This window comes from Neomonachus schauinslandi, chromosome 5 (assembly GCF_002201575.2).
Source record: "Neomonachus schauinslandi chromosome 5, ASM220157v2, whole genome shotgun sequence".
Lineage (NCBI taxonomy): Eukaryota > Metazoa > Chordata > Mammalia > Carnivora > Phocidae > Neomonachus > Neomonachus schauinslandi.
In genome coordinates, this window is record NC_058407.1 from 153,429,066 (window position 1) to 153,445,198 (window position 16,133).

The 16,133-nt window shown below is 37.8% G+C and overlaps 1 protein-coding gene across 1 annotated transcript in view; it reads left to right on the forward strand.

Annotated features, from left to right (window-relative positions):
- Positions 1-16,133, forward strand: part of LOC110582271 (phospholipid-transporting ATPase ABCA3-like) — a 142,530-nt gene that overhangs the window by 38,070 nt on the left and 88,327 nt on the right. Inside the window, exon 11 of the mRNA XM_044915267.1 lies at positions 6,401-6,530. Within this exon, the coding sequence (XP_044771202.1) occupies positions 6,401-6,530 (130 nt within the window). The remainder of the gene's footprint in view (positions 1-6,400; positions 6,531-16,133) is intronic.

Here is a 16,133-nt window from a genome sequence, read left to right on the forward strand (position 1 = left end):
GCATAATGTATAAATTAAGTTGTACATCTGAAATTAATGTAACATTGTGTGTCAAATATAACCAAAACTAAAAATATTGAGTAAAACCCTTGTTTTAGATGGAGGAATATCTAAGGTGGTGCCTCAGGGTGCCGTTCAGTCAAACAGTAGGGACAGTAACAACTTCAGGCATTATTTGTCAGGAACCTCAACAGAAGCCAATTTAAATAAAATTGTGCTATAAGAAATACCCCTAACTTCTTTAAAAGGACTGAAATAGTAAAAAATGAATAGAGGCCTTTGAACTGCCAAACACCTACAAATAGAAAGCAGGCTAGAATAAAACAGCTGCGGCCATGGGATGCTTTTCATGGTGAAGGAAGGATGATTGAGAAGTCAGAGTCGAGAATAGAAAGTAGAGTCAAGAACCTTGGAGAATTATTCTCTGGTCTTGAGTCCTAATCAGAGAACTGCCAACAATGCCAAATAGTGGATTTCAGAATTTCATTTGACTGCTTTATGCTTCTTGCCTTCCACTTATTTCACTGAGAGTATGTGTAGTGGTTAATTTATGCATATCCCACTAGTTTGTGTTAGGTTTGTGAGGATCCTGAGTGGAAGATGGTAGATTTCAAGTCCCTTTGGATCACAGGTCTTCTGTTCTAGAGTTATTGTACTCTAAGAGGTAATCTCTAGAAACTAGACCACAAGAGGCTCATTGACACCTGGACCTGATTTAGATGACAAGACCCTGGACTTTGAGCTGATGCTATAAGTAGTTGAGACATTTGTAGCACTGAGAGCAGGTGAAGGTGTTTTTATGTGAGAACAAAATGAGTCATTGGAGGCAGAGGGTGGACTATGTTGCTGGCAGCCTTCATGATGGCCCCCAGGGATCCTCACTGATATTCATATTTTTGTATAGTCCCCTTCTGCAGTGAATAGGCTGACCTTGTAACCTGTATAATACTGTGCAAGTGAAGATTGGGACTTCCAAGGCTGGATCATAGAAGTCATTATGGCTTTAGGCTTGGTTGTGAATTGCTTGCTCTGAAGATAGCACCATGCCATTCAAGCTGCTCATATGGATAAGAACTGAATCTTCCCCAAACAATCAGTATGAACTTGAGTAGGCCTGCTTGGAAGTGGATACCCTGATCTTGATCAGGTCTTCAGATGACTTTAGCCCAGGTTGTCACTTGATTGCAGCCTCAGAAAGACCCTGAACCAGTTTCACCCAATTAATCTACTACATGACCATGCTTTTGCGGGTGGGCTCAGTCAAAGCAATAAGAAATATACTAGTGAGAGGAACACCAGCATCACTAATAGGGCTGGCAGTAGGAGATACCTTAACAGAAATGGACTCACTAGTAGCAGTGGAGGTAACATGAGTCCAACGTAACAGAGGATAGGTGGTGACACAGGCAGGAACAATTTTTCTGATAAAGTGTCAAGTATGGAGTGGCAGTCTGGGACACCTGGTCCACAAATGATGGTTAACAGAACATAGCTCTCTTGAGGCAAGATAGGAGGATAGCTAGGAGGATATTGCCCAAACTGTGCTACCAGAAGAAATAAAAGTTGTATCATCAGGAGCTAAGACAGCACCCAATATATAAATTCATGGTGGTCTCCACAGTTTCCAGTGTTCAGAGCTCACACTCATTGACTGAGGAGGGTCTGGATTGGCTAGGTAGAAGTGCTCTGCAACATCACAGCAAATGTACATGATAATGAATACCCAAGTCCTACAAAAGGACTTCTAGCAATTTACTTGGGTAACCATACTTGGAGATCCAAAGTACCATCCCGATCCTATTGTTAGAGTGAGGCTGTGTGCAAGCTAGGTAATAAATGTAATCTTGGCTTTTGATGACTTACAGTAGGTACCCTGGGACTACAGTGCCATCTAGTGGACATTTCTATAGTTGCCAAATGTATAATTAGAAATGACATACCTGACGATGTAAACCCTTATCTTGACTCCTTGGCCTCTGGGGAAGAGCTATCCTACTAGAAAAGCCAGGGGGAATCCTTTGAATCTTCCTACTCCCACTGGCCAAGATGGTAAATCGAAGGCAATATCACATTCTTGGGAAAGTGGCATAGATGCAAGCAGCATGAGTAGCAATTCCCCTTAACCCTATTTAACTCTCCACTCTGGTCCTTGAAAACCTGCAGAATGACAGTGGATCTACCACAAATTCAAATAGTTCACCTATTTGCTGCTTTTGTGTCAAGTGTGGTAATTTTCACTTGTGGTAGATTAACACAGCCTGAGAACATGATATAGGGCCACTGATCTGGCAAATTCATTTTTCCTGTACCATCAAAATGGGGATCAGAGATCTTTGTATTCATTTGAATGGACAGCAACAGTATATATTTTAGTATATGTGCTGCCGAAGCGAGCACAGCAACAGTATATATTTATTTGTCCAGGGTTATAGGCTCTTCAGCTCTCTGTCCTAATATAATCTGAAGGGAACTGGATTAGCTATACATTTTGCAGATCATCACTCTGGCCCACTATATTGATAATTGGATCAGATAAGCAAGAAATGGCAAGTTTCTTGGAGGCCTTGGTCAGACATGTATTCTCAGGAGGGGACAGATAAAGCCTATAAAGATTCAGAGGCTCACTACATTAGTAAAATTTTTAGGAGTTAGTGATCTGGTATCTGCCAGTAATTCTTTCCAAAGTAAAGGATAATTTAGTGTATTTTATGCCTCCCACCATGAAAAAGGAAAATAGTGCCTGCTGGCTACTTCAGGTTTTGAAGCCAATATATTCTGTACCTGAGAATACTGTTTTTACTCCTATACCAAATGACACCAAAAACTGCCAACTTTGAGTGGAGTCTGGAGCAGGAAAGGACACTGCAGCAGGTCCAGGATGTAGTAGAAGCACTCCTGCTGCTTGGTCATCCCAAGTCAGCAGACTTTATGGTATTTGTGGGTGTCATACTGGGAAAGCATATCATGTTGATTTTATGGTAAGCCTCAATGGGCATCTAGTGTTCTGGATCAAGGCCATGCCATCAGCAATTGAAAGAGAGAATTATATTTTTCAAAAAACAGTTCTGGCATGCTGTTGAGCCTTGGTAGAGATGAAGCAACTGATCATGGGATACCAAATAACTGTGTCCAGAAATGGCCATTATGAGCTGGGTTCCATCATGACCTGAACCATCATATCAGTAGGGAGAGGCAAGACCAACAGCTACCCATCATAAGATGGAAGTGGTATATCAAAGATTGAACATGAGCAGAATCAGTGGACATCAGCAATCTTTGTGAGCAGGGGATCTAAATCTTGATGTCATCCATGACTATTACTTCAGTACTTCTCCTTCAGTTCACACACGTGGCCATACTGAGATCTCATATTAACCAACTCACACAGGAGGAAAAAGTTCCGAGTTTGCTTCACAGGTAGCTCAGCTTGGTACATGGGTGAAGGGAGCTACACTGGAGCCCCAAATAGGAATAACCTTGAAAGACAAAAGGGGAAAGAAATCCTCCTAAAGGACAGAACTTCAGGCTATTTTCCCGGTCCTCCACTTTGTGTCACAGGATTGACCCGAAACCACTGAACTGGGCAGTGGTGAATGATCTGGCAAATTAAGGGCCTACAGTGAGAAAGACTAGAATATTAGGGACAAGAAATTCTAGGGTAGAGGCACATGGATGGAACTATAGGAATGAGAACAAAGTGGGAAGATCTTTGTAATGCATGTTAACATCCACCAGAGACCACATATCACAGAAGAAGTACTAAATAACCATGTAGACAAATTGACTCAGGTGACATCAGTAATCATACAAGTGGTACAGGAATAGAAATCTGTAGTGGCAGGAGTATAAGAAAAACTGATTAAAGTTGGAGTGAAGAAAGCAAAGAGAAAGAATGACATGAAATGAATTTGGTGGTATAGTCATAGTATAAACCATGCAGGGGGCCTTGAAGGCCATGATAAAGCTTGGATTCCATTTTTTTAATATTAGGAAACAATTATTGGCCTTTATTATTTTTTCTCCCAAGTTTTTATTAAATTCCAGTTGGTTAACATACAGTGTAACAGTTTCAGGTGTAGAATTTAGTGATTCATCACTTAACATACAACACCCAGTGCGCATAACAACAAGTGCCCTCCTTAATATCCATCACCCATTTAACCTATCCCCCCACCTACCTCCCCTCCTGTGACCATGTTTGTTCTCTATAGTTTGTTTGTATTTGCCTATTTGCCTGCCTATTTGCATTTTTAAATAGCTTGTTTCTTATTTGCCTCTCATTTTCCCTCCTGTATTCATTTGTTTCTTAAACTCCACATATGAGTGAAATCGTATGGTATTTGTCTTTCTCTGACTGGCCACTTTCCTGAGCATTACACTCTCTAGCTCCATCCACATCATTGCCTCACACCGGTCAGAATGGCTAAAATTAACACAGGAAACAACAGGTGTTGGTGAGGATGTGGAGAAAGGGGAGCCCTCTTACACTGTTGGTGGGAATGCAAATGCGTGCAGTCACTCTGGAAGACAATATAGAGGTTCCTCAGAAAGTTAAAAATAGAACTACCCTGGGGCGCCTGGGTGGCTCAGTTGGTTGAGCGGCTGCCTTCGGCTCAGGTCATGATCCTGGAGTCCCGGGATCGAGTCCCGCATCGGGCTCCCTGCTCGGCGGGGAGTCTGCTTCTCCCTCTGATCCTCCCCCTCTCATGCTCTCTGTCTCCCATTCTCTCTCTCAAATAAATAAAAAATCTTTAAAAAAAAAAATAGAACTACCCTATGATCCACCAATTGCATGCCTAGGTATTTACCCAAAGAATATAAAAATACTAATCTGAAGGGATACATGCACCCTAAATTATGGAAGGAACCGAAATGTACATCAACCAATATTGACCTTTATTAAGTAGAGAGACATGATCTAATTTATTTTTCTATGAGAACACTCTGGCTGCTGTGAGGATTATGAGTGGAAGAAAGAAGACAAATTGGAGGCTTTTATAATAGCTTGGCTAAAATGTGGCAGTGTGGACTAGTCTTGTGGAGATAGAAGTATAGAGATTCAGAATATATCTGGGGTTAGAGCTGAAAAGATCTGCTCTCTGGTTGGATATAAATTTGAAGGAAAAGAAGGAAACTAAAGTAGTTGGTTTTGTGCCTTGAGCAATGGATGGTTGGTGGAGAAATTTATGGATATTGGAGACATTGGGGGAGAATTTGAGGTTTGCTTGGTTAGTTGGTTTTAAAGTGAAACTTTGAGAAATTAAGAGCTTCATTTTGGATGTAAACTTTACACACTTATGTAAGTAGAGATTTCAAATAAGCAGTTCATGAGCCTGATGCTTTGGTCTAGGGAAAAGAGAGGACGAGGACACCTAGGGAGAAAACATTTATTGCCATTTGGAGTAAAAGAGAAATAGCTTTTTTTGTTACACAAAATGTTTTGCTTTATTCACCATCAATGGGTTATACTGGAAGGAATATATGTTTAAAGTCTGAATGAAATGGGCTTGAATCCCAACTTTTTTATTTAGATACTGTAAAGTATTTTTACTTCATTTTCATTAAAAATTTAACCAAAATCTTTTTATTAATTATATAGTGCCTGTGTCTCCTCCAGATAAGCAAATGTTTATATATCATCTCTCCTTAAAGGCATCTATTTTTTCTTAAATTTAAGGCTAATTGGTTGCCTGGAAAAGTCACTTCTCTGATGAGTTCAAGAAAATTTATTATTTTTTAGATTATTTAAACAAGTTTCTTGTTTTCTAGAGTGAGAGTGATGCTCTTTCCATATTTTTGCATCTTTTTAAAAAGAATTTTATTTATTTATTTGAGAGAGTGTGTGAGCAGAAGAGGGAGAGAGAATCTGAAGCAGACTCTGCGCCCAAGGCACAGTGCTTGATCTCATGACCAGGAGATCATGACCTGAGGTGAAACCAAGAGTTGGATGCTTAACCAATTGAGCCACTCAGGCACCCCTCCATATTTTTGCATCTTAAGCAGGAGCACTGCTAAACTACACATAAGAAATTTGAGATGCCTATAAAACATCTATATTTTAGATGTTCTATCCAGGTTTTCTATTGGCAGTTCTCCAAACCAGGACAAATGCATGGACTGAAGAAGATTATGGCATTATCAGCTTTAAGATATTAATTGAATCAAGGCCTGAATGGATATTACTGAGGGGATGTTTATAGATTTACTGTGAAATTTTACAGCTCATGTTATACCTTCAGATATTTTTTTCCCAATCATATTTTTATCCTTCTTAATTTTGGATTTTTTTCCCCATGAGATTGATTATGTGGTATGGTTTCTTGTATAGATACTTGATATGAGTGCTTGTCTTTCCAAAGTAATAGTGATAAAGTTAATATTTGTGGGTTTTCCTCAACAGGAATTCCGAGTGCAAAATACTACCAAGATAGCTGTAAAAGACTTGTCTTTGAATTTATATGTGGGGCAGATCACTGTTCTTCTAGGACCCAATGGGGCAGGAAAATCCACTACTCTATCTATTCTCTCAGGTAAGTGTATATATCTGTCCAGAGTATCCTCACATAGACACTGTAGATCAAGCCTACAAGACTTTTGTGTATTCTTTTGATATTTACAATTTAGCCAGTTCAGTGATACATAGAATTGTTCAGTAATCTTTCTTTTTAAATTGTAAATAATTTCATGTGAGAGATAGCAGATAACAGGTTTTACAAAGATTTTACAAAGTGACCATTATAAATATGCTCAAAGAACTAAAGGAAACCATGATTAAAGAAGTAATGGAATGTATGAAAACAGTATCAAATAGAAAATATCAATGAAAAGATAGAAATTATAAAAAGAAGAACCAGGTGGGAATTCTGGAGTTGAAAAGTATAATAACCAAAGTGAAAAATTCATTAAAGGGGCTCAACAGTAGATTTCGTGAATTGTCACAAGAGAACACTGGTGAACTTGAAGATAGATTGATAGAGATTATAAAATGTGAATAAAACAAAGGAGAAAGAATGAAGGAAAATTAAGTTTCATAGCAATTTTTGATACCTTTAAATGCACCAGCATTCATGTATTGGCATGTAGGAGAGGAGAAAGAGAACAAAGCCAAAAAGGTATTCTACAAAATAATGGCTGAAAACATTAATCTACACATTCAAGAAGCTCCACAAACTTCAAATAGGATAAATGTGAAGAGATCATCACCCATAAATATTATAGTAAAAATTATTAAGGAGAAAATCTTGAAAGCAGGAAGCCAAAAATACTTTGTCACATTCATTTGCACCCCAATAGGACCAAAAGCTGACTTATAATTAGAAACAATGGGGGCCAGAAAGCAACGGGATGATATTTAATAAAAAGTGTTGAAAATTTGAAATGATCAGTTACTAGTAATGAAATTGAATCAGTAATGAAAAAGCTGCCAATGACCAAAGTCCAGGAACAGATGTCTTCACGGGTGAATTTTATCAAACATTTAAAAGATTTAATGCTCATTCTTCTCAAAGTATTCCAAAAAATAGAAGGGGAAGGAAAACTTCCAAATTCATTCTACAAGGTCAGCATTACCCTGATACCAAATCAAGCACCCTGCATAAAACTACAGGTCAATATTTCTGATGAACATATATGTAAATCTTCTCAACAAAATGTTAGCAAAACAAATTCAATAATATATTAAAAGGATTCATCATGACCATGTTGGATTTATGCCACAGCTGCAAGTGTGGTTCAATATTGGCAAATCAATCAATGTGGTACATCACATTAACAAGAGGAAGGATAAAAACCATATGATCATCTCAGTAGATGCAGAAAAAAAAAAAAAACATTTGACAAAATACAACATCCATTCTTGATTAAAAACTCTCAAAGTATGTTTGGAGGGAACTCCAAAAGTATGTTTGGAGGGAACATATTTCAATATAATTAAGGCCATATATGATAAACCTACAGCTAAAATCATACTCAATGGTGAAAAGCTGAAATCATTTCTTCTAAGATCAGGAACAAGACAAAGATGTTTACTCCCACCACTTTCATTCATCATAATAGTAGAAAGTCCTAGTCACAGCAAACAGACAAGAAAAAGAAATAAAAGGCATTTAAATTGGTAAGGAAGACAATACTGTCACTATTTGCAGATGATATGATATATGTAGAAAACTCTAAAGACACCACCAAAAAACTATTAGAACTAATAAATGAATTCCATTAAGTTGTAGAACACAAAATTAATATGCAGCGGTAGTTTGGGAAGATGGCAGAGTAGGAGGACCCTGAGCTTATCCCATTCCATGTTTACTAGATATCATCCATATCCAAATAAGTAAACTGGAGAGTGATCCAAAGACTAGCAGTAAAAACTCTACAACTAAATATAGACAAGAAACTGCATCTGAAAGATTAGGAAGGTCAGAAAGGCAGAGGGAGGCTGCCTTCAGGAGGGAGGGAGTTGTACACAGAAAGGGCAGAGAAATGGATCTTCGCATTGGAGCTCACATGGGGAAGACTGATCCCCATATTTTGGCTTTGAAAATCAGAGGAGCTCAATTCTGTGAATTTGTATAACCAGTAGAACTTAGAGCCTGTGAATTTGTATAACCAGTAGAACTTAGAGTTTTAAAAGTCAGCTGATTTGGCACTGGGCAAGCAGGGAAGGCTGGTGATAGCTGGGTCCTTGCCCTTGAAGAAACAGCAGCCTGCACAGACAGGCAACATAAAAACAGCAGTTTACACAATGCCAGGGGCAAATGGGAGACAAATCTGTTCATAGTGATATCAGAGCATGTTCGGGGACTTCTCCAAAACTGAGGGAGCTGGCAGGCATCATTTCCCCCTTTCTCACTCCCACCCCCCAATTCCCTGGTCCCAGCATAAACACAGGGCCATCAGCAGGCAGCAGGACTGGACATACACTTGCTACCTAACGTGCTAGTAGTGCACAATGCCCATGAGTTCTCCTGAGGACTCACCCACTTTAAGCCTGCTAGCCTCAGTCCTGGGCTCAGGACAAATTTTGTTAAAGCCACACATGCACCCTGTCCTGCCATTGTGTGCCCTGCACATCTGATGTGCTGCACCCAGCCATCCTTGTGCACAAAGCCCAGTCTCTGGCCCTCGGCCACTGCAGCACTTCAGGGGATCCATCATAAGACTAGAGGCCCAGAGCAAATTTGCTAACACTCCCAAGTTCCCCAGCAGGTACACTCCTTCAGAGCTGTCCTGTCTGGGGGTGCCTGGGTGGCTCAGTCAGTTAAGCATCTTCCTTCGGCTCAAGTCATGATCCCAGAGTCCTGGGATCAAGCCCCAAGTCAAACTCCCTGCTCAGCGAGGAGTCTGCTTCTCCCTCTCCTTCTGTCCTGCTGACTTTCTCTCTCTCTCTCTCAAATAAATAAATAAAATCTTAAAAAAAAAAAAAAAGAGCTGGCCTGCCTGGATCCCACTAACACCACAGAGAACAAGCATTCCCACAAAAGTTGGAGAGTCACTGCAGATGACTTCACTGAGAGGAAACTTGACTCAAACACAACAGCAGGGCATAAACAACACACATTTCTAAAGTGCCAATTTCTGGTGAACAGGGGATGCCGTACTGCAGGGCACTCCAGGAACTCTTCTTCATAAAGTCACTACTTTCAAGAGCTGAAGACATAGCTGACTTTCCTAATACACAGAAACAGACACAGGCAGACAAAATGAGGAGACAGAGAAACTTATCCCAAATGTAAAAACAGGACAAGGCCACAGCCAGAGATCTAAGCAGAACAGATAAAAATAACATGCCTGATAGAGAATTTAAAGCAGTGATCATAAGGATACTCAGTGGAATAGAGAAAAGAATGGAAGACATGAGTGAGACCCTTAACACAGAAGTAAGGAACAACATAACAGAGATAAAGGGCTCAATAAACAAAATGAGAAACATGCTTGATGGAATGAATTGCAAGATGTGAGAAGTAGAAGAATGAATTAGTGACCTAGAAGGCAGAGTAGTGGAAAATAATCAAGCTGAACAAAAGAGAGAATAAAGAATTATGCAGAATGAGAATAGACTTAGGGAACTCCAACTCCATCAAATGTAATAACATTCATATCATAGGAGTCCCAGAAGAAGAGAGAGAAAAGGGGACATATAATTTATTTGAAGAAATAATAACTAAAAACATCCCTATCTGGGGAAGAAAACATATCCAGATCCAGGAGGCACATAGAACCCCATCAAAATCAACAAAAGCAGATCCACACTAAGATATTAATTAAAATTGGCCAAATATAGTAATAAAGAAAAAAATTTAAAAGCAGCAAGACAAAAGGAAACTGTAACTTACAAGGGAAACCCATAAGACTAGCAGGAGATTTTTCAGCAGAAACTTTGCAAACTAGAAGAGTGCTGACTGGGAAAAATCTGCAGCCAAGAATACTTCTACCCAGCAAGGCTATCATTCAGAACAGAAGGAGAGATAAAAAGATTCCCAGACACACAAAAAACTAAAGAAGTTCATGACCACTAAACCCACCCAGCCCGAAATATTAAAGGGGACTTTAAAGAGTGGAAAGGAAAGACCAAAAATGATAGTATAAAGGTAGGAAACACAAAAGCAGTAAAAATGAATATTTCTATTAAAAATCAGTCAAGGAACTCACAAAATAAAATAATATAGAATATACAACATATACCTAAAACATGGGGAGGAGAGGAAAAAAGAATGGGTTCAAATTTGGACAGTCATCAACTTAATGTAAACTGCTATATGCAGAAGTGGTTATATACAAGCCTAATGGTAACCATATATCAAAAACCACTCATAAATGTGCAAAGAATAAAGAGAAAGAAATCCATATGTATATCACTGAAAAAATCAGCAAAACACGAAAGAGAGACAGCCTGAATGGGAAAATATATTTGCAAATGATATATCCAATAAGGGGTTAATATCCAGAATATGAAAAGAACTCCTACAACTCAACACCAAAAAAAAGGAAACAATCTGATTAAAAAATGGGCAGAGGACCTAAATATATATTTTTCCAAAGACATATAGATGGCCAATAGACATATGAAAAGATGCTCAAGGGACACCTGGGTGGCTCAGTCAGCTAAGCATCTGCCTTCAGCTCAGGTCATGATCACAGGGTCCTGGGATTGAGCCCCATGTTGGATTCCCTGCTCAGCAGGGAGTCTTCTTCTCCCACTGCTCCTCATCCCACTCTCATGCTCTCTCTCTAAAATAAATAAAATCTTTTAAAAAAAAAAGATGCTCAACATCAGTTATTATCAGGTAAATGCAAATCAAAACCACAATGAGATATCACTGCACACCAGTCAGAATGGTTAGTGTCAAAAGGACAAGAAATAACACGTGTTGGGGAGAATGTGGGGAAAGGGAACCCTCATGCATTATTGGTAGGAATGTAAATTGGTGCAGCCACTGTGGAAAATAGTATGGAATTTCCTCAAAAAATTAAAAACAAATACCATATGATCCAGTAATTTCACTACTGGGAATCTACCCAAAGAAAATGAAAACAGTAATTCTAAAAGATACATGTACCTCTACATTTATTGTGGCATTATTTACAACAACTAAGAAATAGAAGCAACCCTAGTGTCCATCAACACATGAATGGATAAGGAAGATGTGATATATGTATATATAGTGTATATATATGTAGTGTATATATGTGGTATATATATGTGGTGTATGTATGTATGTGGTGTATATATATGTGGGGGGATGTGTGTATTGTCATTTGCAACAACATGGATATAACTAGAGAGTATTGTGCTAAGTGAAATAGAGAAAAGCAAATACTTTATGATTTCACTCATATGTTGACTTGAAGAAACAAAAACAAAGAAACACTCTAAATACAGAGAACAAAATGGTGGTTGCCAGAGAGAAAGTAGGGGGGGGGGGGGGGTGGGATGGGCAAAATCAGTGATGGGGATTAACAGGTACTAACTTCCAGTTACAAAAAAAATTTTTTAAAGAGCGAAGTGCTGAAAGAAAAAACTGTCAGCTGAGAGTCTCATCTCTAGGTATCAGAAATTAACATGAAATAACACATTCCCAGATAAACAAACCTGACAGAATTCATTCCTAACAGACCTACCTTAAAAAAGTTCTTTGGGCTAAAAGCAGTAAGCTGAGATGGCAATCTGAACACATGTGTGTGCACACACACACACACGCACAAATACACATATAACACAGATGACATATCAAAGTTAATTATGTTCACCACGACCAAGTGGGATTTATTCCTGGGCTGCAAGGTTGGTTCAACATCCACAAATCAATGTGATACAATACATTAATAAAAGAAAGAACAAGAACCAAATGATCCTCTCAATAGATGCAGAAAAATTCATTTGACAAAGTACAGCATCCTTTCTTGATTAAAACTCTTCACAGTGTAGGGATAGAGGGTACATACCTCAATATCATAAAAGCCATCTATGAAAAACCCACAGCGAATATCATTCTCAATGGGGAAAAACTGAGAGCTTTCCCCCTAAGGTCAGAAACATGGCAGGGATGTCCACTATCACCACTGCTATTTAACATAGTACTAGAAGTCCTAGCCTCAGCAATCAGACAACAAAGAGAAATAAAAGGCATCCAAATCAGCAAAGAAAAAGTCAAACTCTCACTCTTTGCAGATGATATGATACTTTATGTGGAAAACCCAAAAGATTCCACCCCAAAACTGCTAGAACTCATACAGGAATTCAGTAAAGTGGCAGGATATAAAATCGGTCCACAGAAATCAGTGGCATTTCTATACACCAACAACAAGACAGAAGAAAGAGAAATTAAGGAGTCGATCCCATTTACAATTGCACCCAAAACCATAAGATACCTAGGAATAAATCTAACCAAAGAGGCAAAGAATCTGTACTCAGAAAACTCATGAAAGAAATTGAGGAAGACACAAAGAAATGGAAAAACGTTCCATGCTCATGGATTGGAAGAACAAATATTGTTGAAGTGTCAATGCTACCTAGAGCAATCTACACATTTAATGCAATCCCTATCAAAACACCATCAACTTTTTTCAAAGAAATGGAACAAATAATCCTAAAATTTGTATGGAACCAGAAAAGACCCCTAATAACTAGAGGAATGTTGAAAAAGAAAAGCAAAGCTGGTGGCATCACAATTCCAGACTTCAAGCTCTATTACAAAGCTGTAGTCATCAAGACAGCATGTTACTGGCACAAAAACAGACACATAGATCAATGGAACAGAATAGAGAGCCCAGAAATGGACCCTCAACTCTATGGTCAACTTATCTTTGACAAAGCAGGAAAGAATGTCCAATGGAAAAAAGTCTCTTCAACAAATGGTGTTGGGAAAATTGGACAGCCACATGGAGAAGAATGAAACTGGACCATTTCCTTACACCACACACAAAAATAGACGCCAAATGGTTGAAAGACCTCAATGTGAGACAGGAGTCCATCAAAATCCTAGAGGAGAACACAGGCAGCAACCTCTTTGACCTCAGCCACAGCACCTTCTTCCTAGACACATCGCCAAAGGCAAGGGAAGCAAGGGCAAAAATGAACTATTGGGACTTCATCAAGATAAAAAGCTTTTGCAAAGCAAAGGAAACAGTCAACAAAACCAAAAGACAACCGACAGAATGGGAGAAGATATTTGCAAATGACATATCAGATAAAGGACTGATATCCAAGATCTATAAAGAACTTATCAAACTCAACACCCAAAGAATAAATAATCCAATCGAGAAATGGGCAGAAGACATGAACAGACATTTCTGCAAAGAAGACATCCAAATGGCCAAAAGACACCATGAAAACGTGCTCAACATCACTCGGCACCAGGGAAATCCAAATCAAAACCTCAATGAGATACCACCTCACACCAGTCAGAATGGCTAAAATTAACAAGTCAGAAAATGACAGATGTTTGTGAGGATGCAGAGAAAGGGGAACCCTCTTACATTGTTGGTGGGAATGCAAGCTGGTGAAGCCACTCTGGAAAACAGTATGGAGGTTCTTCAAAAAGTTGAAAATAGAGCTACCCTACCACCCAGCAATTGCACTACTGGGTATTTACCCCAAAGATACAAATGTAGTGATCCAAAGGGATACGTGCAACCCAATGTTTATAGCAGCAATGTCCACAATAGCTAAACTATGGAAAGAGCCTAGATGTCCATCAACAGATGAATGGATATGAGAAGATGTGGTATATATATATACAATGGAATATTATGCAGCCATCAAAAAAATGAAATCTTGCCATTTGCAACAACATGGTGGAACTAGAGGGTATTATGCTGAGTGAAATAAGTCAATCAGAGAAAGATAAGTATCATATGATCTCACTGATACGAGGATTTGAGAAACAAAACAGAAGATTAATATAAAAAAAAAAAACACAGAAGATTATAGGTGAAGGGAGGGAAAAATGAAACAAGATGAAACCAGAGAGAGACAAACCATAAGAGACTCTTAATCTCAGGAGACAATTTGAGGGTTGCTGGAGGGGAGGGGGCAGGAGGGATGTGGTGGCTGGGTGATGGACATTGGGGAGGGTATATACTATGGTGAGCTCTGTGAATTGTGTAAGACTGATGAATCACAGATCTGTACCCCTGAAACAAATAATACATTGTATGTTAATAAAAAAAATTTAAGTTAATTATGTAATTATAAAAGACAGTATCAATATATATTACTTTTTCTTTTAACTAATTTCAAAAGAAATTGTATAAAACTATATAATTGCAATGTTGGGCCTGTAATACAGAAAAGTAATAAATTTGACAATAATGGCATAAAGGAAGTGGATGGGAGCAAGGTTGTGATAGAGTAAGGAAATGATACTAGATGGGAACACAAATCCATGGGAACAAATGAAGAGGACCAAAAATGCTATATAAGAAATAAATTTAACAAACTATAATTACATACTTGCTCTCTTTTATCCACGTCTGTAATAAGCATAAAATTATATGAGTATTAATTATAACAGTGTATTTTTGGAATGGAAACACATGTAGATGAAACGTGTATAACAATAGTAGCACAAAAATAGAGAAGAGAGAACAAAACTATATCAGCTTTCTAGAATTTAGTTAATATAAATCTGAAGTTGATTCTAGTAATTAAATTGTGTACAGTAAGCCTCAGAGCAACTACTAAGAAAATAAGTCAAAAATATATATAGTGAAAAAATCATTAAAGGAATTTAAATGTTACACTAGAAAATAGTCTATGCAAAAGAAAGCAATAAATAGAGTAACAAAAATTACATGAGGCATCAAAAATAAAAAAGCAAAATGGCAAACATAAACCCAGCTATATTGATAATAATATTGTTAGTGGATTAAACAATCCATATAAAAGGCAGATTGTCAGATGTATTAAAATAAGATCCAGCTCTGTGCTGTGTACAGGAGACACATTTTAGATTCAAAGATACAAATAGTTTGAAAGTAAAAAGATGAAAAGAATACACAAAATGCAACCAAAGTAAAGCTGCACTAGCTATGCAAATATCAGACAAAATAGACTTTAAAACAGTGTTGCTAGAAATAGAGAAAGATATTTTATAATGATAAAGGAGTCAATTTACCATGAAGTTGTAACAATTATAAATATATATGCACCTAACAACAAAGTTCCCGCATATGTGAAGCAAAAACTGTCAGAATTTAAGGCAGAAATAGACAATGGAAAAATAATAATTGTAAATTTTGGTATCCCACTTTCAATGAAAGATATAGCAAGTAGGCAGAATATCAACAGGTAAATAGATGACTTGAAAAATATTACACACAATAGATCTCATAAGTATCTATACACATTTCATCTAATAGCAAAATCTATGTTCTTCTCAACCACATGTAGAATATTCTCTATGATAGAGTATACATTAGGCCACAAAAAAAAGCCTGAATGCATTTAAAAGATTGAAATTACACAGTGTAGTTTCTGATTACAATGGAGTGAAATTATAAATTTACAACAGGAAGAAATGAGAAATTCACATATTTGTGGAAATTAAACAACATACTTCTAAATACTAATGGTGAAAGAAGAAATCACAAAGAAAATTAGGAAATATTTGACATGAATAAAAATGACATAACAC